This window comes from Rhinopithecus roxellana, chromosome 15 (assembly GCF_007565055.1).
Source record: "Rhinopithecus roxellana isolate Shanxi Qingling chromosome 15, ASM756505v1, whole genome shotgun sequence".
NCBI classification, from domain to species: Eukaryota; Metazoa; Chordata; class Mammalia; order Primates; family Cercopithecidae; genus Rhinopithecus; species Rhinopithecus roxellana.
The window spans coordinates 58,486,864-58,511,812 of record NC_044563.1 but is presented as its reverse complement, the minus strand read 5'-3'; the positions used below and the strand labels follow the sequence as shown (position 1 = coordinate 58,511,812).

The 24,949-nt window shown below is 42.0% G+C and overlaps 1 protein-coding gene across 3 annotated transcripts in view; it reads right to left on the bottom strand.

Annotated features, from left to right (window-relative positions):
• RAB6A (RAB6A, member RAS oncogene family) overlaps nt 1-24,949 on the bottom strand; it is a 102,188-nt gene that overhangs the window by 20,990 nt on the left and 56,249 nt on the right. For 2 of the 3 annotated variants that reach the window (XM_010366841.2, XM_010366840.2), the window contains exon 6: nt 19,310-19,403. The exons of the other annotated variant lie outside the window; for it this stretch is intronic. In XM_010366841.2, coding sequence (XP_010365143.1) covers nt 19,310-19,403 — 94 coding nt within the window. The remainder of the gene's footprint in view (nt 1-19,309; nt 19,404-24,949) is intronic. 3 annotated transcript variants of the gene reach the window in all.

The following is a 24,949-nucleotide window of genomic DNA, read 5'->3' as shown; positions in this document are numbered from 1 at the left end:
GCTTCCTTGAAAGGCTATGTGTGAATTCTTTCCCTCTAGACCGGTGGTTCTCAATACCCACGGGGCATCAGAATTACCTGGGAAGCTTAAAAACAAACAAAACACCAGATGGTTGGGCCTCACCCTCAAAGACTGATTCAGCTGATGTGGGGTGGGGCTGAGTCATTCGTGTTTTATTTAAATATCTCTGGATGATTCTAATGTGCAGCTAGGGTTAAGAACCAATGCTGGCCGGGCGCGGTGGCTCACGTCTATAATCCCAGCACTTTGGGAGGCGGAGGTGGGCGGATCACAAGGTCAGGAGATCAAGACCATCCTGGCTAATACAGTGAAACCACGTCTCTACTAAAAAATACAAAAAATTAGCTGGGCGAGGTGGCGGGCGCCTGTAGTCCCAGCTACTTGGGAGGCTGAGGCAGGAGAATGGCGTGAACCTGGGAGACGGAGCTTGCAGTGAGCTGAGATCTCGCCACTGTACTCCAGCCTGGGTGACATCTCAAAAAAAAAAAAAAGTAAGAAACCCAATGCTGTAATAATAATTTGTAAGGGTATATGAAACAATCAAATCAAATAAGGGAAGAAAGACACTAACACTGAGTACTTACTTGTGAGGAAAATGTTAATAACCCCATTTTATACAAATCTAAGGCTAAAGAAAGTATTTGCCACAGACCAAATAAACGGCAGAGCTGAGACTCCAAAGCTCTTATTTTTTATAATACCTAAGCTGCCTAGTATAAATGGAGTACTTTTTATATGGAAAGCACTGTGAAAGGGCTATGTGAAGAAACAGCTAACAATCTTGGGTAAGAATAATTTGTTTTGTAAAAATACTACTATTACACATAAGTGAGAGACATAAAAAGCTAATCCATTTTTTTATGACAAAAATTTTAGGGTGGGTGCAGTGGCTCATGACTGTAATCCCAGCACTGTGGGAAGCCAAAATGGGAAGATCACTTGGGCCCAGAAGTTCGAGATCAGCCTGGGAATAAGGAGATCCTGTCTCTAGAGAAAATTACTGTAAAAATATACCAGGTCAGGCACAGTGGCTCATGCCTATAATCCCAGCACTCTGGAAGGCCACGGTGGGCAGATCACTTGAGGCCTGGAGTTTGAGACCAGCCTGGCCAACATGGCAAAACTCTGTCTTCACCAAAAAATACAAAAAATTAGCTGGGCATGGTGGTAAACATGTACAATTCCAGCTACTCGGCGGGCTGAGGCACAAGAATTGCTTGAACCCGGGAGACTGAGGTTGCAGTGAGCTGAGATCGTGCCACTGCACTCAAGCCTGGGCAACACGCAAGACTGTGTCTCAAAAAATAAAAATAAAAATATATCCAAAATTTTTTAATCTATAGTTTTAATCAATGTATTTAACAAACTTGGTGCTTTCTCCAAAATATTCCAATTAGATTAAAAGAATCAGTGTCACTAATCTGTACTCAACTCAGGACATCCCCAAGTGGGCCAAAAAAACTTTACAAAGGTTTTCAAATTCCAACTTACTTCTTGGTTAAATAAAAGAAAAATCTGGCCGGGCGCGGTGGCTCAAGCCTGTAATCCCAGCACTTTGGGAGGCCGAGACGGGCGGATCACGAGGTCAGGAGATCAAGACCATCCTGGTTAACGTGGTGAAACCCCGTCTCTACTAAAAACAAAAACAAAAACAAAAACAAAAAAACCAGCTGGGCGAGGTGGCGGGCGCCTGTAGTCCCAGCTACTCGGGAGGCTGAGGCAGGAGAATAGCGTGAACCCGGGAGGCGGAGCTTGCAGTGAGCTGAGATCCGGCCACTGCACTCCAGCCTGGGCGACAGGGCGAGACTCCCTCTCAAAAAAAAAAAAAAAAAAAAGAAAAATCTACTTCTTAAATGCCAATGACGTGCTAACAAAACAAAGGCTTCTGCTATATTAGGAATCACAGATGACTAAGTATGAGACTAGTACAGTTTATAATACTTAAAAAAAAAATTCTCATATTTACTGAGTATCCACTTTGTGTGTGTGTGTGTGTGATGGAGTCTTGCTCTGTCGCCCAGGCTGGAATACAGTGGCACAATCTTGGCTGACTGCAACCTCTGCCTCAGGGGGTTCAAGCGCCGCCTCAGCCTCCTGAGTAGCCAGGATTACCGGCGTGTGACACCACGCCCGGCTAATTTTTTTGTATTTTTAGTAGAGACGGAGTTTCACCACGTTGGTCAGGCTGGTCTTGAACTCCTGACCTGATGATCCACCCAACTCGGCCTCCCAAAGTGTTGAGATTACAGGCGTGAGCCATCGCGCCCAGCCGAGTAGACACTTTCTTTTCTTTTCTTTTTTTTTTTTGAGACGGAGTCTCGCTCTGTGGCCCAGGCTGGAGTGCAGTGGCGCGATCTCGGCTCACTGTAAGCTCCACCTCCCGGATTCACGCCATTCTCCTGCCTCAGCCTCCCGAGTAGCTGGGACTATAGGCGGCCGCCACCACGCCCGGCTAATTTTTTTTGTATTTTTAGTAGAGATGGGGTTTCACCGAGTTAGCCAGGATGGTCTCAATTGAGTATCCACTTTCTAGAAGACATTCTAGCGCATCCTTGCTGGAACAGCTTCTTTCCCCAAGAAACTTTTATTTGTAATTTCTACGGGACAACAGACATATTTAAGTTGCAGTGACAGCTAGTATAGGAATTAGTTCAGGGACGATGACAAGTTGAATATGGTTCTCTGTAGAAACTTTCAAGTTGAATATTTTAGTCCATTATTTTAGGGTTAAAATTTTTTTTAGGGATAATTTTAATGTAAAGGGATACACTGGAGAAGGAGATTTCAAAATAATATCACTATGACTACCAGTTCTTACCTTATGAAGTTAACTAAGTATTTTATAGGCAGAAATACCACCCTTCAAAGAGCAAACTAAGCTAATCAGTTTTACCAACTTACAGAAAAAATTCCATTATGAAAGCAAACGTCAGAGTAAGGAGTGTTTTATACATAACTGAATTCTTATATGAGTGTTCATTATTTGTGGCCTTTTGACTTTTATTTATTTTTATTTTTCTTGAGACAGAGTTTTGTTCTCGCTCAGGCTGGAGTGCAGTGGCTCACTGCAACCTCTGCCTCCCAGGTTCAGGCAATTCTCCTGCCTCAACCCCCGGAGCAGCTGGGATTACAGGCGCTCACCACCACATCAAGCTACTTTTTGTATTTTTAGTAGAGACGTTGGCCGTGTTGGCCAGGCTGGTCTCGAACTCCTGACCTCAGGTGATCCTCCCGCCTGAGCCTCCCCAAGGTGTAGGGATTACAGGCGTGAGCCACCACGCCCAGCTGCTTCTGACTTTTTGCTAGATCTCCATCTTAATTTTGGTAGTAAGGTATTAAATAAAATATTATTGTTTTATTACTTGTATTTATTTTTTCAATTACTCTTAACAGATCATTTTTTACACAAGAGCCAGTGATTTTTTTCCTTTCTTGAGACAAGGTCTTGCTCTGTCTCCCATGCATGATCATGGGTCACTGCAGCCTCATCCATCCAGACTCAACCGATCCTCTCATCTCAGCCTCCTGAGTAGCTTGAACTACAGTTGCACACCACCATGCCCGGCAATTTTTTATTTTTATTTTTGCAGAGACACAGTCTCCCTATGCTGCCCAGGCTAGTCTTGAACTCCAGGGTTCAAGCAGTCCTCCCACCTTGGCCTCCCAAAGTTCTGGGATTACAAGGCATGAGCCATCGTGCCTGGCCTGATTACTTTTAAATTGTGAGATCCTGTCAAATCTCTGATGAAAATGGCTTCCTCTCTCACTGGGAATAAAATGCCAAATCCTCACTACTGCCTACATGGATTTAGACCACTGTTCTCCATAACTATCTCTGTGAGCTCTTCTCTTATCATATGCTCCTTCCTTCACTCTACTTTAACCTTACTAATTTCCTTACTATTCCTTAAATATGCCAAGTTTCTTTGAATTTGTCACTGCACTTGAAGCTTGGCACGCTCTTCCCTAGATGTATAAATGGCTCACTTTCTCAATTCCTTCAGTTCTTTGCTCAAATATCACCTTATCAGACAGGCTTTTCCTCCTTTTATAAGACATCAATATATCATCATTCCCTTCACCAGTAGTCTTTATCCTTCTTACCCTACTTTATTTTTCTATTTTTCTTTTCTTTTTTTTTTTTTCTTTTTGAAACAGAGTCTCACTCTGCCTCCCAGACTGGAGGGAAGTGGCATGGTCTTGGCTCAATGCAACCTCTGCCTCACTGGAACCTCCCCCACCCAGGTTCAAGTGATTCTTGTGCTTCAGCCTTCCAAGTAGCTGGGACTACAGGTGTGCACCACCACCCTCAGCTAATTTTTGTATTTTTAGTAAAGACGGTTTTCACCATGTTGGCCAGGCTGAATTTGAACTCCTGGCCTCAAGTGATCTGCCTGCTTCAGTCTCCCAAAATGCTGGGATTACAGGCATGAGCCATCGTGCCTGGCCCCTACCTCATTTTTCTCTATAGAATGTATAACCTCCTTAAGGATTATATTTCACTAATTGTGTAACTCTCCATACCAGAATGTAAGCTCCATAATGGCATGGACTTAGGCTATTTTGTTCCACTATTGTATCCCCAGTGCCTATAACATAACTAGGCATGCAGGAGGGGATCAACAAATATCTGAGTTCATTAATGACTGAATAAAACCTGATCAATATAATTTCTCTGTCAGTTCATATTCATCATATACATAGATTTCTGACCATTCAGTGATATTGAAGTCCTACTGTGGGCTGGCGTGGTGGCTCACATCTATAATCCCAGCACTTTGGGAGGCTGAGGTGAGCAGATTACCTGAGGTCAGGAGTTCAAGACCAGCCTGGCCAACATGGCAAAACCCCATCTCTACTAAAAAATACAAAAATTAGCCAGGTGTGGTGGAGCATGCCTGTTATCCCAGCTACTGAAGAGGCCGAGGCAGGAGAATCACTTGAACCCTGGAGGCAGAGGTTGCAGTAAGCCGAGATTGTGCCACTGCACTCCAGCCTGGGTGACAGAGTGAGACTCTCTCTCAAAAAATAAAATAAAATAAAATAAAAATAAAAATAAAAGTCTTACTGTGTTAAGGATATGAAACACAAAAGGATAAATTAGGGGTGAGGTTGAACTTGAGAGAGGCAGAATAATATAAGGCTTAAGAGCTCAGATTTTGGAACTAAATAGACCTGGGCTCACATTGTAGTTTAAGTTATAATCCTTTTTTTTTTTTTTTTTTTTTTTTTTTTGAGACGGAGTCTCGCTTTGTCGCCCAGGCTGGAGTGCAGTGGTGCCATCTCGGCTCACTGCAAGCTCCACCTCCCGGGTTCATGCCATTCTCCTGCCTCAGCCTCCAAGTAGCTGGTACTACAGGCGCGCACCACCACGCCCGGCTAATTTTTTGTATTTTTAGTAGAGATGGGGTTTCACCGTGTTAGCCAGGATGGTCTCGATCTCCTGACCTCGTGATCCACCTGCCTCGGCCTCCCAAAGTGCTGGGATTACAGGCGTGAGCCGCTGCGCCCGGCAAGTTATAATCTTAATCAAGTTATTTGACCTCTAAAACTTTGGTTTCATATCAATGAAATGAATATGCTTATCTATTTCATAGGGATATTGTGAGAATTAAGTTAAACACTTGGTATATTAAGTGGATCTAGCAGACAGTATTTAGGCAATTCTGGGCAAGTTATATAATTTATATGCCTCAGATTTTCTCCCTAAAATCAGACCAACAATAGCAGTTGACTCATAGGATTGTTACATAGATTCCTTCTTGTATTCAACAAGTATCTAAGCACCTAGATGTTATATATGAAGTGCTTGCTAGGAAGGCAATAATGAAAGACTTTAAGTTAACATTCATGGCATAGTATTTACACTATGTGTGCTAGGTAGTCTTGTATCATACTTATGTTAATTTTTCTTCTTCCTAGAAGCATCACCGGTTACCTATCCAAATCAAATACACTCAGTTCAGCTCAGATACTGTTTTTTTGTTTTGTTTTGTTTTCTTGTTTTTTTTTTTTCAGATGGAGTCTCGCTCTGTCACCCAGGCTGAAGTGCAATGGCATGATCTCAGGTCACTGCAACCTCTACTTCCCAGGTTCAAGTGATTCTCCTACCTCAGCCTCCCCAGTAGCTGAGATTACAGGCGCCCGCCACCACACCCAGGTAATTTTTTATTTTTAGTAGAGACAAAGTTTCACCATGTTGGTCAGGCTGGTCTCGAACTCCTCACTTCAGGTGATGCACCCACCTTGGCCTCCCAAGGTGCTGGGATTACATGCTTGAGCCACCGTGCCCAGCTGATAATGCTGTTTTTTAAACAAAGCATTCCTTGACCAGTCTAACTATATGTGATCTCATTCAATTATTCAATACATCTCTTTGTGCCAGCATTCATTTTGGTTCTCTCCTTTTTATTTATTTTTTTGAATCAGGGTCTTGCTCTGTCATCCAGGCTGGAGTGCAGTGGTATGCCAATAGCACACTGCAACCTCCAACTCCTGGGCTCAAGTGACGGTCCCATCTCAGTTTCTCTCAGCCTCCTCAATAGCTGGGACTACAGACACTCAACCAGAGCTAGCTAATTTTTAAATTTCTATTTATTTTTCATTATTTTGTAGACACAAGTTTTCCCTTTTTTGCCCAGGCTGGTCTCAAACACCTGGCCTTCAGGCAATCCTCCCACCTCAGCCTCCCAAAGTGTTAGGATTGTAGGTGTGAGCCACCGCACCTGGCCTTGCATTTCAATAATTACTGTGTATCTTACCATCTGCAGCATTTGCTAGGAATTTATCATGTATGACCCATTCTTTACTGCATAGTCTTCATGAGAATGTGACTCTTCTTCCCAACAATATCATAAGTTTCTTGAAGTCAGGAACCACATTTTACATAACTTTTTATTTTCCAAAGTACCTACAGTGGTCTAGCACACCATACTTGATACCTAATGGATTAAGGTACATGATAAAAGTCCAAGATTACCACCTGCTATAACCCAGCTGTGGTAGACATGGAAGATACAGTGATGAGGAAAAGATATGATCACCACCAATGCATAAGGTACATATACTATTTCAGCCAATATAAAATAATTGTCCCATACATATATATCATTGCAACTCCATGGTTAGTATGTACACAAGCTTTCACTGACCTGTTAGAGCTGATGCCCATCAGCTATCACTACTTTCTCATAAAGTCTTCTCTCTTTCAAACAAATCTTCTTTTTATGATAAGTACTAATGATTTTAGAAGTTTAAAGATCAAGGGGTTTTTCTTTCCTTTTTCCATTTTTCAGTACTTCAAAATAAATAATAAAGTGACATCATACACTTATTACTTCACTAAAAGAATGTGCTAATCCCTAGATGAAAAGCCAGGTGAAGGCTAATCACCTTATCATTATCATTTCTTCAGCAATTTAAACACCATACCACTTCCAAAAACAAAGTAATACTTTTGCATTAAAAAAAAAAAAAAAAGAATTTGGGCCAAGCACCATGGCTCACACCTGTAATCCCAACACTCCGGGGGGCCAAGGCTGGTGGATCACTTGAGGCCTGGGGTTTGAGACCAGCCCGGGCAACATAGCAAAACCCATTTCTAGGAAAAATAAATAATTAGCTGGGTGTGATAGTGGGTGCCTGTAGTCGTAGCTACTTGGAAGGCTGATGAGGCAGGAGGATTGCTGGAGCCCAGCAGTTCAAGGCTGTAGTGAACCGTGTTCACACCACTATACTCCAGCCTGGGTAACAGAGCAAGACCCTGTCTCAAAAAAAAAAAAAAAAGGGGTGTGTGTGGGGGGGGTAGAGAATGAGAAATCTAAGGAGTAAAACTATTTTTCAGAGGCTGTCTTTTTATGAAATACTGAATGGAATGAAACACATTTTACTTAAATATCCTATATAATACAAATGATCATGTTAGATATTACTATTTATGCTAGTTCTAGTACTGATTGTTTTATTGTAAAAATGACAACAATATTCTGTAAGACAGAAGCAGTACTTTAGGGTCAAGTGCTTAAATCAAAATAAAGAGCAAAAGGGTTAGGCACAGGACATTTCTTGGGTGCTACAGCCTAATCACTTGAATCATGATCAGATAAATGTAAAAGCTCTCACAATTATTTAAAAAGAAAACAGCAACAGAGAAAGCCCATTTTTAAGCTTTTATTAAGTGATGTGCATTATAATCTAGTAAATGAGGGAATGTGGAAGAGGAATCCAGTTAGCAGATTAGCAGAAAGCTAGGAAACATCTCTGTATATAGAAAAGCAGAACTACATAGTACCTTTAGTACTGACAAATATATATCTTATATACAGAAAGACTTCTGTGTATCTTCTGGTAAAAAGGCATGATTTTGTCAAATAAAATGAGTACAATGCAAAAATAAAAAATAGTTCTGCTTACAAACATACACAGCTGAACAAACACACAATGGTAATAACAGGCATATAAGACTTTGATTCTCAATGTTTTCTAAGACAGTGACTACACTGTGAAATTTACCTCGGAAAGTCCTGAATTGACCAGCACAACTTCTGAATTATGACTGACCTGCACAACAAGAACTCAGAAGGGGTCAGAGATTATTTCACGATAATCAGTTTTATTTCCTTTATCAGAAATTCAACGTGCGTCAGGTGAACGCAAAGAAACGGAAGATGAACATGTATCTATGTCTAACGTGTAGTCAAAGGAATTTAATTTTTACCCCTATAAGTTCAGTGCAGACTTTAGCTTTGTAATAGCACAGCAGCTTGTATAAGACTAACACTCAGCAATGATTAACTCTGGATACGGGCACATTTCTTTTTTCTTTCTTTTTCTTTTCTTTTTTTTTTTTGAGACAGGGTCTCGCTCTGTTGCCCAGGCTGGAGTGTGGTGGCGTGATCTTGGTTCACTGCTGCCTCAACCTCCTGGGCCAAGCAATCCACCCAGCTCAACCTCCCAAGTAGCTGGGACTACCATACTGGGCTAATTTCTCCGTTTTTTTGTAGAGACAGGGTTCCATCATGTTACCCAAGCAGGTCCCAACTCCTGGGCTCAAGCAATCAGCCTACCTGGCCTTGGCCTCCCAAAAGTGCTAGGAATACAGACGTGCGCAACTGCACCCAGCCCAAGAGGGACAGTTCTTCACATAAAAAAGTCAACAGATAATGAAGACATAATGGTTCTAAATATGTATACACGTACTAACATAACTTCAAAACAGAAGAAGTAACAGTTGACAGAACTAATCAGCAAAGCGAACAATACATCTTTGTTGTAGATTTCAATATCCCCTTCTCAGTAACTGACAGAACTGGACAAAAAAGGATATATAAGGTGTTTTGTTGTTGTTGTTTTTATTGAGACAGACAAGAGTCTTGCTCTGCTGCCCAGGCTGGAATGCAGTGGCACAATCATGCCTCACTGCAGCCTTGAACTCGTGGGCTCAAGCAATCCTCTGCCTCAGTCTCCTGAGTAGCTGGAACTACAGGTGTATGGCACCATGCTCAGCTAATTTTCAAAAAAAATTTTTCTTCTTTTGTAGAGACAGGGTTTCAACTATGCTGACCAGGATGGTTTTGAACTCCTGGCCTCAAGTGATCCTCCCACATCCACCTCCTGAAGTGCTGGGATTATGGGCATGAGCCGCTGTGCCCGGCCAGGCTATGTAAGATTTGAGAATGCTATCAAACATGTTAACTAGTATACCTAACAACTGTAAAAAAAAAAATCCTTTTTCCATTACATATAAGAACATTCAATAAGATAGACCAGGCCGGGCGCGGTGGCTCAAGCCTGTAATCCCAGCACTTTGGGAGGCCGAGATGGGTGGATCGCGAGGTCAGGAGATCGAGACCATCCTGGCTAACACGGCGAAACCCCGTCTCTACTAAAAAAATACAAAAAACTAGCCGGGCGAGTTGGCGGGTGCCTGTAGTCCCAGCTACTTGGGAGGCTGAGGCAGGAGAATGGCGTAAACCCGGGAGGCGGAGCTTGCAGTGAGCTGAGATCCGGCCACTGCACTCCAGCCTGGGCGACAGAGCGAGACTCCGTCTCAAAAAAAAAAAAAAAAAAAAAAAAAAAAAAAAAAAAAAAAAAAAAGATAGACCATATGATAGGCCATAAAACTTGTCTCAATAAATTACAAATGACTGAAATATTACAGAGTGTATTCTCTGACTATAATTAATACAGAATTAAATTAGAAGCCAGTAACAATTAAGATTATCTAGGAATGTCCCTAAACATTGGGAAATTAACAACATACATATGTCTGTATCTTCACTGCTGTGGTCATTATACCTGTAAATACATTTATCAAAACTCATCTAATAGTCAACTTAAGATGTATACATTTCACTGTACATAAATGTTTATCTCAATTTATATATATATATATATATAATTTTTTTTTCCTTGAGACAGTCTCGCCCTGTCACCCAGGCTGGAGTGCAGTTGCGTGATTTTGACTCACTGCAACCTCAGCCTCCTGAGTTCAAGTGATTCTCTTGCCTCAGACTCCCGAGTAGCTGGGATTACACGTGTGTGCCACCACACCCAGCTAATTTTTTTATTTTTTAGTAGAACTCCTGACCTCAAATGACCCACCTGCCTCAGCCTCCCAAAGTGCTGGAATTATAGGCATGAGCAACCATGCCTAGCCTGACAAAAAAATTCAACGTGCATCAGGTGAATGCAAAGAAAGGGAAGATGAACTGTATCTATGTCTAACGTGTAGTCAAAACAGCAAATGAAGGGCAATTCCCCAAGTAACCTGGCTTCTCTAGGGTTTGTTCAGTCTAGCTTAGAAAATTCTTAAGACAGAACCAACGCCATGAAATAAATCTTATTTTTATGGCAAAACAATGCAGCTCTAAGAATCTGCCAAAAAAAATAAAGTATATTATCATTAATTCAATGAACATTTATTGAGTTTGTTGTTTAGTGGGGAAGCAGGATAAACTGACAATTAAAAAATTTCTGGCCAGATACAGTGGCTCACGCCTGTAATCTCAGCACTCTGAGAGGCTGAGGTAGGCGGATCACTTGAGGCCAGGAGTTTCAGACCAGCCTGGCCAACCTGGCAAAACCCTGTCTCTACAAAAAATATAAAAATTAGCTACACATGGTGGCGTGCCCTTATAATCCCAGCTAGTCAGGAGGCTGAGGCACAAGAATCACTTGAACCTGGGAGGCGAGGCGGAGGTTGTAGTGAGCCGAGATCATGCCTCTTACTCCAGCCTGGGCAATAGAGCGAGACTCTGTCTTAAAAAAAAACAAAAAAAAAAAAAACAAAAACAAAAATCTAAATTAAAAGTAAGAAGGGCTGGGTGTGGTGGCTCATGCCTGTAATCCCAGCACTTTGGGAGGCCGAGGCAGGTGGATCATGAGGTCAGGAGTTCGAGACCAGCCTGGCCAACATGGTGAAACGTTGTTTCTAATAAAAATACAAAAATTGGCCGGGTGCAGTGGCTCAAGCCTGTAATCCCAGCACTTTGGGAGGCCGAGACGGCCAGATCACGAGGTCAGGAGATCGAGACCATCCTGGCTAACACGGTGAAACCCCGTCTCTACTAAAAATACAAAAAATTAGCCTGGCGAGGTGCTGGGCGCCTGTAGTCCCAGCTACTCGGGAGGCTGAGGCAGGAGAACGGCGTGAACCCGGGAGGCAGAGCTTGCAGTGAGCCAAGATAGCGCCACTGCACTCCAGCCTGGGCAACAGAACGAGACTCTGTCTCAAAAAACAAAACAAAACAAAACAAAAATTGGCTGGGTGTGGTGGCATGCGCCTGTAGTCCCAGCTATTTGGGAGACTGAGGCAGGAGAATTGCTTGAACCCAGGAGGCGGAGGTTGCAGTGAACCAAGATTGTGCCACTGCACTCTAGTCTGAGCGACAGAGCAAGACTGTCTCAAAAAAAAAAAAAAAGAGTAAGAAGGAATACTATTGCAATAATCAGAAAAGGCTCTTTTTTTTTGAGACAGAGTCTTGCTCTGTCACCCAGGCTGGAGTGCAGTCACACAATCTCGCTCACTGCTACCTCTGCCTCCTGGTTCCCAGTTCAGGCATTTCTCCTGCCTCAGCCTCCTGAGTAGCTGGGATTATAGGCACGCACCACCATGCCCAGCTAATGTTTGTATTTTTAGTAGAGACGAGGTTTCACCATGTTGGCCAGGCTGGTCCTGAATTCCTGGACCTTGTGATTCACCTGCCTCGGCCTCCCAAAGTGCTGGGATTATAGGCGTGAGCCACCATGCCCAACCCAGAAAGGCTCTTAATCTAAATTTGATTATGTTTGAACAGAGTTACAAATATTAGATAGGGAAGAAACTATTTTAGGAAGAAGGACAATAACATACAATAAAAATATGAGAAAATGGTCTATGTGGAGTACTTCAAGCACGTATATAGTGGCCAAAGATTGGGATAGTAAGGTATGAGGGGGCTATATCAATGGTATTATTGAACAGCATGTCCTGGCCTACAAGGAGTTTAACATTCATAATAAAATTCACAGAGTAAACTGATCAGCTTGGCATTTTAAAATAATCACTCTGGTAACAAGATGTAAAATAAACTAAAATGGGGCAAGACTAAAGGCATTTATCAGTTAAAAAGCTATGGTAACAGGCAAGGCTACTAGATAGCAAGGGCCTCAATATACCAGTAGGAAGAGTAGTTAAGACTCAGTATCTAAATGATTGTTTCCAAGGTATGAATGCAGATGAGTCAAAGAGCTTCTGGATTTCACTAGGTTTTCTCTCCTACTTCATGAAGACTTATTTTGACACCTGGCTACATAACAACTATTTAATTCCTTGTGTACAAATTTGGCTATTATATTTTGAATGTAGGAAGCTTGCCTTCTGTATCTAGCAGGGGTTAGGAAAACAGTACTTACTTGTTCAAACAACAAACTGAATAGATTTGAGACTATTGCTGATCCATCTCTATGACTTTATACCAGTCTTTTTAAAAAAGTATATCATGCATGAGAAATTCCCTGAGATACTTTTCTTCTTTTTTTTTCTTTTTGAGACAGAGTCTCGCTCTGTCAGCAGGCTGGAGTGCAGTGGCATGATCTCGGCTCACTGCAACCTCCACCTCCCGGGTTCAAGCAATTCTCCTGCCTCAGCCTCCCTAGTAGCTGGGACCACAAGGCAAGTGCCACCACGGCCAGCTAATTTTTGTATTTTTAGTGAAGATGGAGTTTCACCATGTTGGCCAGGATGGTCTTAATCCCTTGACCTCATGATCTGCCTGCCTCGGCCTCCCCAAGTATTGGGATTACAGGCTTGAGCCACAACAACCAGCCAAGAAATTCCCTGAGATTCTTGTTTAAAATGTAGATGTATTAGGACACTATACTAAACTTACTGGAATCAATATCCATAAGTACCCCAGAACCGGTTTGTTTGTTTGTTTTATTTATTTATTTGAGACAGAGTCTCGCTCTGTTGCCCAGGCTGGAGTGCAGTGGCACGATCTCTGCTCACTGCAACCTCTACCTTCCGGATTCAAGCAATTCTCCTGCCTCAGCCTCCCAAGTAGCTGGGATTACAGGCGTGTGCCACCACGCCCATCTAATTTTTTGTATTTTTAGTAGAGACGGGGTTTCACCGTGTTAGCCAGGATGGTCTCGATCTCCTGACCTTGTGATCTGCCCGCCTGGGCCTCCCAAAGTGCTGGGATTACAGGCGTGAGCCACCACGCCTGGCCTATTTCTTTATTTTTTTTATACAGCATCTCACTTTGTTGCCCAGGCTGGAGAGCAATGGTGCAATCGACTCACTGCAACCTCAGGCTCCCAGGATCAAGTGATTCTCCTACCTCAGCCTCCCAGGTAGCTGAGACTAGAGGGGCACACCACCATGCCTGGGTAATTTCTGTATGTTTTTGGTAGAGACGAGAATTCACCATGTTGGCCAGGTTGGTTTTGAACTCCTGACCTCAAGTGATCTGCCTGCCTTGGCCTCCCAAAGTGCTAGAACCTGTATCTTAAATTAACTTCCAGGTAACAATTATGTACATTAAAGTTTAGACCCATTAAACAATTCTCCAATCCACCTTCGTCCTTTCCGGTTTTTTTGAGACAGGGTCTTGTTATGTTACCACTCAGGCTGCAGTGCAGTGGCATGATCAGGACTCACTGTAGCCTCAATCCCCTGGGCTCAAGTGGGTCCTCTTGCCTCAGCCTCCCAAGCAGCTGGGACTGTAAGTGTGCACCAACACACCTGGCTAATTTTTTGATGTTTTATAGAGACGAGGCCTCACTATTCAAGACCAGGCTGATCTTGAACTCCTGGCATCAAGTGATCCTCCCACCTTGGCTTCCCAAAGTCCTGGGATTACAGGTATGAGCCACCAAGCTCAGGCCTAAAACTGTCCTTTCTTATTGTTGTCTGGATATTAGGTATTCCTTTACTGTGCCAAGGACAGTAAAGGAAGATTACATTCCCAGCCTCAATGGTTAACTATATATCTTTAAAAATTATAAAATATAAGAAACGTTTGTCATATATTTTTTATTAAAGTTTCCAATGGCATGGTAAACATTAGATTTCTAACATATGCACTGAACTCCAACCACATTAAGTGCATTGTCTAGAATAAAGAGTTGAACTATGGTTATTTGCAGATTTGATTTAGACTTAACTTAGGGCCGGGCGCGGTGGCTCAAGCCTGTAATCCCAGCACTTTGGGAGGCCGAGACGGGCGGATCACGAGGTCAGGAGATCGAGACCATCCTGGCTAACACGGTGAAACCCTGTCTCTACTAAAAACTACAAAAAAACTAGCCAGGCGAGGTGGCGGCGCCTGTAGTCCCAGCTACCTGGGAGGCTGAGGCAGGAGAATGGCGTGAACCCGGGAGGCGGAGCTTGCAGTGAGCTGAGATCCAGCCACAGCACTCCAGCCTGGGTGACAGAGCGAGACTCCGTCTCAAAAAAAAAAAAAAAAATCAATAAACAAACAATCCATTAAACAGTAACGTTATTTGTTAGCTAATACTTCAAATCAGCAAGTCATTTTCCCAAATGACAAAATATATTCTATTATTCTATAAGATTAACCACTGCCAGTTGAAAGGGGAAGATGTTAACCAATTATTTAAATGTGCTTTTTTTTTTTTTTTTGGAGCTGGAGTTTCACTATTGTTGCCCAGGCTGGAGCGCAATGGCGCGATCTTGGCTCACTGCAACCTCCACCTCCCGGGTTGTTCAAGTGATTCTCCTGCCTCGGCCTCCCGAGTTGCTGGGATTATAGGCGCCCACCACCACGCCCGGCTAATTTTTTCTATTTTTAGTAGAGACCGGGTTTCACCATATTGGTCAGGCTGGTATCGAACTCGTGGCTTTAGGTAATCTGCTGCCTCAGCTTCCCAAAGTGCGGGAATTACAGGCGTGAGCCACCATGCCTGACCTAAATGTGCTTATTAACCTAATATTTTAATTTTTTATTTGGTTTCATTCTCTCATTTGGGGGTTCCAGGACTTTGTCTTCCTTGGCTGAATTATATGAGCAGACAAAGCATGGTCTCTAAACAGTGAAATAAAATACTGTGGCACTCCCTTACAAAACTTAAGACAAGTAATGGTTTTTGTGAGTTAAGAAGGAAGCTACAAAAAATTAAGTCAATTCAGTTTCAAAAGTTATAAAATAGAAGTTTTGGTTACATTTATATTTAAAAGACAATAAAATCAAGCACCAACAGCATCAGGAACTTCACCACGATGAGATGTTCAGATAGATAATCTAAATAAGGAAAAACAGTAAAGTAGCAAATGGTGGGTTTTGTTTTGTTTTTTTTCAGACAGGGTCTTACTCTGTTACCCAGGCTGAGTTCAGTGGCATAATCATGTCTCATTGGTCTCAAACTCCCGGACTCCAGCGATCTTCTCACTTCACCCTCATGAGTAGCTGAGGCCACAGGTGCATGCCACCACACTCAGCTAATTTTTGTATTTTTTATAAAGAAGGGGTTCTTGCTATCTTGCCTAGGGTGGTCTCAAACTCCTGAACTCAAGGGATCCTCCTGCCTCAGCCTCCCAAAGTGCTGGGATTACAGGTGTAAGCCACTGCGTCCAGCCGCAAATGGGTTTTGAATTCAGAACAAGATTGTAAAAGAAATCTCTCCTCATTATCACTAGACAGCTATATCTGCCTGTATGGGTTAGGCTTTTGGAAAAAAAAATTTACCTAGTAATAAAAATGTTCTAACATCAGATTATGGTAATAGTTGTACAATGCTATAAATTTACTAAAAATTGGCTAGGCAGAGAGGCTCACATCTATAATCCCAACATCTTGGGAGGCCAAGGTGGGAGGATCACCTGAGTCTAGGAGTTCAAGACTAGCCTGGGCAACATGGCGAGAACATAGTCTCTGGAAAAAAATTAAAAATTAGCTGGGCAAGGTGGTGCATGCCTGTAGTCCCAGCTATTCTGGAGGCTGCGGTGGGAGAATCTCTTGAGCTTGAGAGGTCAAGGCTACAATGAGCTGTGATTATGCCACTGCACTCCAGCCTGGGAAACAGAGCAAGACCTCATCTCAAAAAAATAAAAGTAAGAGGGGCAGGGCATGGTGGCTCACACTTGCAATTCCAGCACTTTGGGAGGCCGAGGCGGGCGGATCATGAGGTCAGGAGATGGAGACCATCCTGCCCAACATGGTGAAACTCTGTCTCTACTAAAATTACAAAAAAATTAGCTGGGCATGGTGGTGGGCGCCTGTAGTCCCAGCTATTCAGGAGGCTGAGGCAGGAGAATCGCTTCAACCTGGGAGGCGGAGGTTGCAGTGAGCCAAGATCGTGCCACTGCACTTCAGCCTGGCGACAGAGTGAGACTCCATCTCAAATAAATAAATAAAAAATAAAAATAATAAAAATAAAATCAGAAGCAATCAAACATCATGAAGACACTAGACATCAGTAGTGCTTACTATATGCTATCTGATAATTCTAGAGCTTCTAAACCTATGAGGCTACTTAGGGTCGGGGCTAGGGTACTACAGCAATGCCTTCTTCAGCTATTAACCAAGAAAAGGATAGCCTGGAAGCAGGATATAGAAGCAACTAGCTCACACCCTTATCAAAATCTCTCTAAAAGAGAAAGCCAGCTGGGTTTGGTGGCTCACACCTGTAATCCCAGCACGCTGGGAGGCAGAGGCAGGCAGATTACTTAAGGCAAGGAGTTTGAGACAAGCCTGACCAACAAGATGAAACCCTGTCTCTACTAAAAGTACAAAAATTAGCCCGGCATGGTGTCGCACATCTGTAATCCCAGCTACTGGGGAATATGAGGCATGAAAATCACTTAAACCCTGGAGGCAGAGGTTGCAGTGAGCCAAGATTGCACCACTGCACTCAGCCTGGGAGACAGAGCGAGACCCTGTCTCAAACAAAAAATAAATAAATATAAAAGGAAAAATATGTAAGAAATAGAAAAGAGAAAGTCAGATGAAGCTACCCACTGCTTTGTCTTAGAATAGTGGCATATGGCTAATATAATGGTATTACACAAATTATTTAACTGTCTGTGGCTCCTATGGGTTCATTTACTTATCACTTACTACGTTCCATACACATTGCTAGGTTCTGGGAATATATAATACTGATGAGAGAGAGAGAGATTTTCAATACACTGTGGTAAGTATGACACTGAGATCAGGTCTGTGAAAACACGTAAGAGAATGAAGTGTCACAGACAGGAGGTAGGATGGGAAATGTCAGAAAATGTTGCTGAAGAGCTGACGTCTAAACTGAAACTTATAAGGAGTACAATTAGGAAAGGAAAAAAAATGAACATTCTAAGCAAAGGAAACAAAAGCATGAGCAAAAATATCAAACCATGAAACAATATGTTAATGAGGAAAGAATGAGTGATCATTCAATATTACTTACATAATGGTTCAAGGCATGGAGGAAAATAAAGTATAAAAAATAAAGACTTTATCATAAAGCTTTAATTATTTAAAAGATGCTACTGTTACCCTCTGTTGATCACCCTCAATTAAGAAAATTATTGGTCTAAGCTGGGCATGGTGGCTCACGCCTGTAATCCCAGCACTTTGGGAGGCTGAGGCAGATGGATCACGAGGTCAGGAGACTGAGACCATCCTGGCTAACACGGTGAAACCCCATCTCTACCAAAAACACAAAAAATTAGCCAGGTATGGTGCGGGCGCCTGTAGTCCTAGCTACTTGGGAGGCTGAGGCAGGAGAATGGCAGGAACTTGGGAGGTGAAGTTTGAAGTGAGCTGAAATCGCGCCACTGCACTCCAGCCTGGGCGACAGAGCAAGACTCCGTCTCAAAAAAAAAAAAAAAAAACCTAAATATATATATATATATTTTATTTATATATATATGTCCATAAATCTTATAAATCTGGGACCACTACTCTATATGATATATAGTCTTGAAGAGTTAAGCAGGTGAGTCTCTGGCTGACCTATCTTGTAGTAAATGACTTGATAATTTGACATCTCCCTATATTTTCCTGCCTTCCTCCAAAAAGACCTGTTGTAAACATTGTTCAAACACCAGTAGTTTATTAAGGATAAAGTAATCAGAATTTACTTTTACAACAAGTAGAAGAACACCATTACTGACAGCAAATACTTGCTTTCATTTATCTCAGTCTTGGCATCAAACTCAGAAATACGGACAGCAAATATTTATTTTCATTTATTTCAGTCTTGGCATCAAACTCTGAAATAAAGATAATTTACCAGCCGGGCATGGTGGCTCATACCTGTAATCCTAGCACTTTGGGGGGCCGAAGCAGGTGGATCACCTGAGCTTGAGAGTTCGAGACCAGCCTGACCAACATGGAAAAAACCCCGTCTCTACTAAAAATACAAAATTAGCCGGGCGTGGTGGCGCATGCCTGTAATCCCAGCTACTCGGAAGGCTGAGGCAGGAGAATCGCTTGAACCCAGGAGGTGGAGGGTGCAGCGAACTGAGATCATGCCATTGCATTATAATAAGACAGAAACTCCATCTCAAAATAGAAGAAAAGAAAGAAAATTTACCTTTAAAGCAATGCAGTAGGAATGTAATGAGAGGAGAGTATGGTAGATTTACCACTTTGCGGTAGTTCCGTTCACAACCTGAAGTTTGGCAAGTTTTTTCTTTTTCCAAAAACTATGCCACATTTGTATTTTTCACTGTTGGAAAATACACTGCTAGTTTGTAAGGCCTGCTCTTGCCAGGTGGAAGAAAACCATACATCAGAGAACAGAATACTCACACAATTGTTTCACGTTTTTTCAATTTGGTAACCTCAACTCAACTTACCTGCTTTACATTGTATCCAGCTTTTGCACTAGTTTCAATAAACATAACATTCAGCTCTTTGGCTTTCCTCTCTCCCTCCTCAATTGACACTTGCCTGTAAAGAAACAAACAAACTTCTTACTTTTGAGACATAGACAATATTATAAAGATTATAAAGAAAGCTCTGAAAATAACTTTCCTTGACATAAGGACTGGTTATACAGGTCAGATTAGTTTGAAAATTCATTAATCTGCCACACTTTTGAAATTTGTGTGTTTCTGTGTGTGTATACTTTTTTTTAAAAGACTTTTTGTTACTGATTTGCTTTCACTTGACTGGGCTCATCCTGTAATTTTTTTACTTTTAAAAACTTAATAGCTTGAGGATGCCTGAGTCCAGGAATGTGGAGGCTGCAGTGAACCATTATTAGGCCACCACATCACTGGACTCCAGTCTGGGCAACAGACCCTGTCTCAAAAAAAGAAAAAGCTAAAAATAAAACAAAAAACGCTTAATAGCTTGCCTCTTTCCCTTAGTATCAGACCATAGGCTTTTAGCCTATTTAGTGTAAAATAACTTTTATGGCTAGACAATTTCTGTCAATTTGCTCCTAGAATTTATGTGACCATTCCCAAACTATCAGAATGCAAGTTGTTTTCCAATTTTACACTACCATGAAAATTTTTGCCCTAAATATTTGTGCTTGATATTCTGTGCACTGTAAATCATTTCCTTAGGTTAGATTTTGTGGATTTCTTCTTTTTGAGACAGAGTTTTGCTCTTGTTGCCCAGGCTGGAGTGCAATGGCATGATCTCAGCTCACTGCAACCTCCACCACCTGGATTCAAGCGATTCTCCTGCCTCAGCCTCCTGGGTAGCTGGTATTACAGGTGCCTATCACCATGCCTGGCTAATTTTTGTATTTTTAGTAGAGACGGGGTTTCACCATGTTGGCCAGGCTGGTCTCGAACTCCTGGCTTCAGGTGATCCACCCATCTCAGCCTACCAAAATGCTGGGATTAGAGGCATGAGCCACTGTGCCTGGCCGATTTTGTGGATTTCTCTAAGTGAAATGAGTCAAACACATGTATGGTAAACCCTCTAGAGAGAAAATATTAATACTTTAATATTTCCTTTACAGGGTATTTTGTGATGCATTACAACTAACATTGTGTCTGAAATTGTGAACTCTCAAGTGCAAGATCATATCATTTATATTGGTATTCCTAATGCCTAAGCTGACAGGTAAGTATTCCATAAATATACAAATGTTCTAATTAGTTAAACTATCAGCTGACAAACCCTGCTTCCTACAACACAGAAAACTGAGCAATGGAAGAGAACTTCCACAAGCTTCCATCTACTTGCAAATGTGCCCTTATATTCTACCTCTAGTCCTATTACTATGAAAGAATTGTCCTTATTCTCAAAACTTACATCTATGTATTAGATCCCATTCCCTTCTTGCCTACAAGAAATTATTATTCTAGAATTCTCCACTCTCTAAAAACAAGAACATTCTCTTACATAACACTCCAACTGTTAAGATTTTACATTTGCTTGTTTTATCTTCTCATTCTCTCCGTGTATATAAATTTTCTAAAACACTTTTAAATGTCCTTTACTGCCAGTTATTCCAATGTCCTTTATAGCAAATTAAATACTTCTTTAGAAATAAACTTTCTCAATTATTTGCTTATCCTGAGGTACTTAAGGAGGGAAGGAGTGACGGAGGCAGGGAGAGTAAAGGAGGATAAATGCTCGAGTCAGTCTCTGGCATGTTCCAAAGGTGACCAATGAGTTTTCTCCTTAACTATATTATTATTATTATTATTATTACTACTTGTGGATTTAAACATATTTTACAGTAATTATTGATTTTCAAATTTTCCTACAGTTTGACCAGTAGAGCTTCTTTGAGTTGGCTCTCCTGAATCTGACATAACCTCAATGGTCTTTTTTTGTTTTGTTTTGTTTTGAGACAGAGTCTCTCTGTCACCCAGGCTGGAGTGCAGTGGCACGATCTCAGCTCACCACAAGCTCCACCTCCCGGGCTCACGCCATACTCCTGCCTCAGCCTCCAGAGTAGCTGGGACTACAGGCGCCCACCACCACGCCTGGCTAATTTTTTATATTTTTAGTAGAGACGGGGTTTCACCTTGTTAGCCAGGATGGTCTCGATCTCCTGACCTTGTGATCCGCCCGCCTCGGCCTCCCAAAGTGCTGGGATTACAGGCGTGAGCCACCACGCCCGGCTCAATGGTCTTTAATAACTTCCTTGATTTATGGTATGACATGATGTTCCAGCCCCATTGTGTACATTTTCTGTCCCAGATGCCAAATTTGTCATTTAAGTAGCCCTGGTTCCTTTGGAAAGAAACAGTATTTACATATGGTAATGTGGGCTCATTTCTCCTGGTTTAAGCCCTTTCAGTAGACAGAGCTGGAAAATATTAAAAATTTTCAAATGCTAAAAAATGTAATGAATTCATGCTTATATTTGTTATTTATATTTAACTTTATTAATCTTATATCTGTATTTCCATCTCCCGTGTCCAAAATCCCAGTTCCCCAAGACAATCATTAAGCAAAGTATTCATTTATTTTATGCAGAATAGAGACAATCATTTTGAAATAACAATATCCAGCATCACCACCAATATGTTTACTAAAAAGTTAAGATCTAGCTGGGTGTGGTGGCTCACACCTGTAATCCCAGTGAGGTGGGTGGATCATTTGAGGTCAGAGTTGAAGACCAGCCTGGCCAACATGGTAAAACCTCATCTCTAATAAAAATATGAAAATTAGCCGGGCATGGCTGGGAACAGATGCTCACGCCTGTAATCCCAGCACTTTGGGAGGCCGAGGCGGGTGGATCACAAGGTCAGAAGATTGAGACCATCCTGGCTAATACGGTGAAACCTCTTCTCTACTAAAAATACAAAAAATTAGCTGGGCGTTGTGGCAGGCACCTGTAGACCCAGCTACTCAGGAGGCTAAGGCAGGAGAATGGCTCGAACCCAGGAGGTGGAGCTTGCAGTGAGCCAACACTGCGCCATTGCACTCCAGCCTGGGTGACAGAGTGAGAGTCCGTCTCAAAAAAAAAAAAAAGAAAAAAAAAGAAAATTAGCTAGGCATCCCTATAGTCCCAGCTACTCAGGAGGCTGAAGCAGGAGAATCACTTGAACCCAGGAGGCGGAGGTTGCAGTGAGCTGAGGTTGTGCTATTGCACTCCAGCCTGGGCGACAGAGTAAGACTTTAAGTAAAGTCTTACTTAAAGTAAGTAAAAAATTAATTTTTTTTTTTTTTTTTTTTTTGAGACAAGGTCTTGCTCTGTTGCACACGAGTGCAGGCAGGATTGTAGCTCACTGTAACCTCGAACTCCTGGCCTCAAATGATCCTTCTGCCTCAGCTTCCTTTGGGAATAGAGGTAGTAAGCCACCATGCCCAGCCCATTTTCATTAAACTTATGATTTATCTTTCCTTTTTGGCCCTTATTTATAGTTTAATGGCTACACAGGTCCCAGTCCCTCATTTTGGCCACTCATGGGCCCACTAATTGGGTCTCAAAGGCTTTCTGCTCAAAGGCATAGATGCACAGGAGCGCACTTCCACTACGCATACATTTACCACTTGGTATCTCTGAAGCAGTGGCTTCCCTTCAAACTCTGTGGACACCACCAGGACTTGAAAGATGGACATACAGCACAGTGGTGTGAGGGTTGTATCCTCTACCTCCACCATGCTCTGTCTCCAGGTCCCTCCTGCAGCTTCTCCTAAAGTATTTGATGCTGAGCTCCACAGCAGCAGTCCAGCTGGGATGGCAGCCCAGTAGAGTCCTCATTTTGTTTTGGGTAATGTGTATATACAACTGTATTTCTCTCTTAAGTAAACTGTACCACGTTACAGATGACTTCACCTTGTATTTTTTTTTTTTTTTTTTTTTTTTTGAGACAGAGTCTCCCTCTGCCCCCAAGCTGGAGTGCAGTGGCCGGATCTCAGCTTACTGCAAGCTCCGCCTCCCGGGTTCACACCATTCTTCCGCCTCAGCCTCCCGAGTAGCTGGGACTACAGGCGCCCGCCACCTCACCCAGCTAATTTTTTTGTATTGTATTTTTTCACTTAGTCATATCCTGGAGATTAACTCCATAGTAATATATACGTCCTTCATTCCTTTTTGTACCTGTCTAGTACTCCTTTAAAAGAATGTTTGTTAAGTTTGTCAAACCATTTTCCTTTTGTGGACATCGGGGTTGTTTACAGTCTTTAGATATTACAAATAATGCTATAGGAAATAGATTTGTATATATGTCTTTTTGTACTCTTACCAATGTATCTTGAGGAGATTCCTAGAAGTGGGATTTCCAGGTCAAAGGCTAAACGTCTCTGTTAGATATTGCCAAAAAGCAACTCTCTCTCCTCCATAGGAGTATTACCATTCTGCATTGCCTCAGCAATTTATGAGAGTAACTGTTTTCCTTATAGCCTTGCTACCAGAGGATTTCAACAAACTTGGAATTCTGGCAGTCTGAATCTGAGGCAAAAATATTTCTCAGTGTAGTTTCAATCAGTACTTCAGTAACAGCAAGATTGAGCTTCTTTTCAGATAATTAAGAGCTATGTTACTTTCTCCGTGAACTGTTCATATTTCTAGTCAATTTTTCTATAGTGATGTTTATCTTTTCTCTACTTTTAGAGGTTTCTTATATATTTGGGATATTAGCCATTTTTGATACGATTTACAAATACTTTTCCCTAGTTTGCCATTTGCTTTGTTTATGTTTTATGTAATCAAACTTAACATTTTCCCTTATTTTGTGTCATAGCATTAGTATCATTAAGAACCGGAGTTCAGTTAGTCCTTATTTTATTTTCACAATTAAATCTCTAATCCCTTCAGAATTTGTCCTAGTGTAATATGAGAACTTGATCCAATTTTATCTTTTTCTATACAGTTAACCAGTTACTCCAATCAATTTATTACATAGTTCATTTCCTCCAGTGATTTGAGGTACCACTTTCATACTTATTTTCTATATGAAACCGGGTCTGTTTCTACCCCTTCTTTCTTTTTTATTTTTTTTGAGACAGAGTCTCACTCTGTCAGCCAGGCTGGAGTGCAGTGGCATGATCTCAGCTCACTGCAACCTCTGCCTCCCAGGCTCAAGCAATTCTTCTGCCTCAGCCTCCCGAGTAGCTGGGATTACAGGCACGTGCCACCACGCCCAGCTAATTTTTGTATTTTTAGTAGAGACGGGGTTTCACCATGTTGGCCATGCTGGTCTTGAACTCTTGACTTCAGGTAATCTGCCTGCTTTGGCCTTCCAAAGTGCTGGGATTATAGGCATGAGCCACCATGCCCGGTTCTTTCTAGCTTTTCTACTCTGTTTTACTTTTCTGTAACTATTCATGCAGCAAGACCACATTGCTTTAATTATAGAGGCTTTTTTTTTTTTTTGACAGTCTCACTCTCTCACCCAGGCTGGAGAGCAGTGACACGATCTCAGATCACTGACTTCCACCTCCTGGGGTCAAGTGATTCTCATGTCTCAGTCACCCAAGTAGCTGGGATTACAGGCATGTGCCACCTTGCCTGGCTAATTTTTATATTTTTAGTAGAGACAGGCTTTTTCTATGTTGGCCCAGGCTGGTCTCAAACT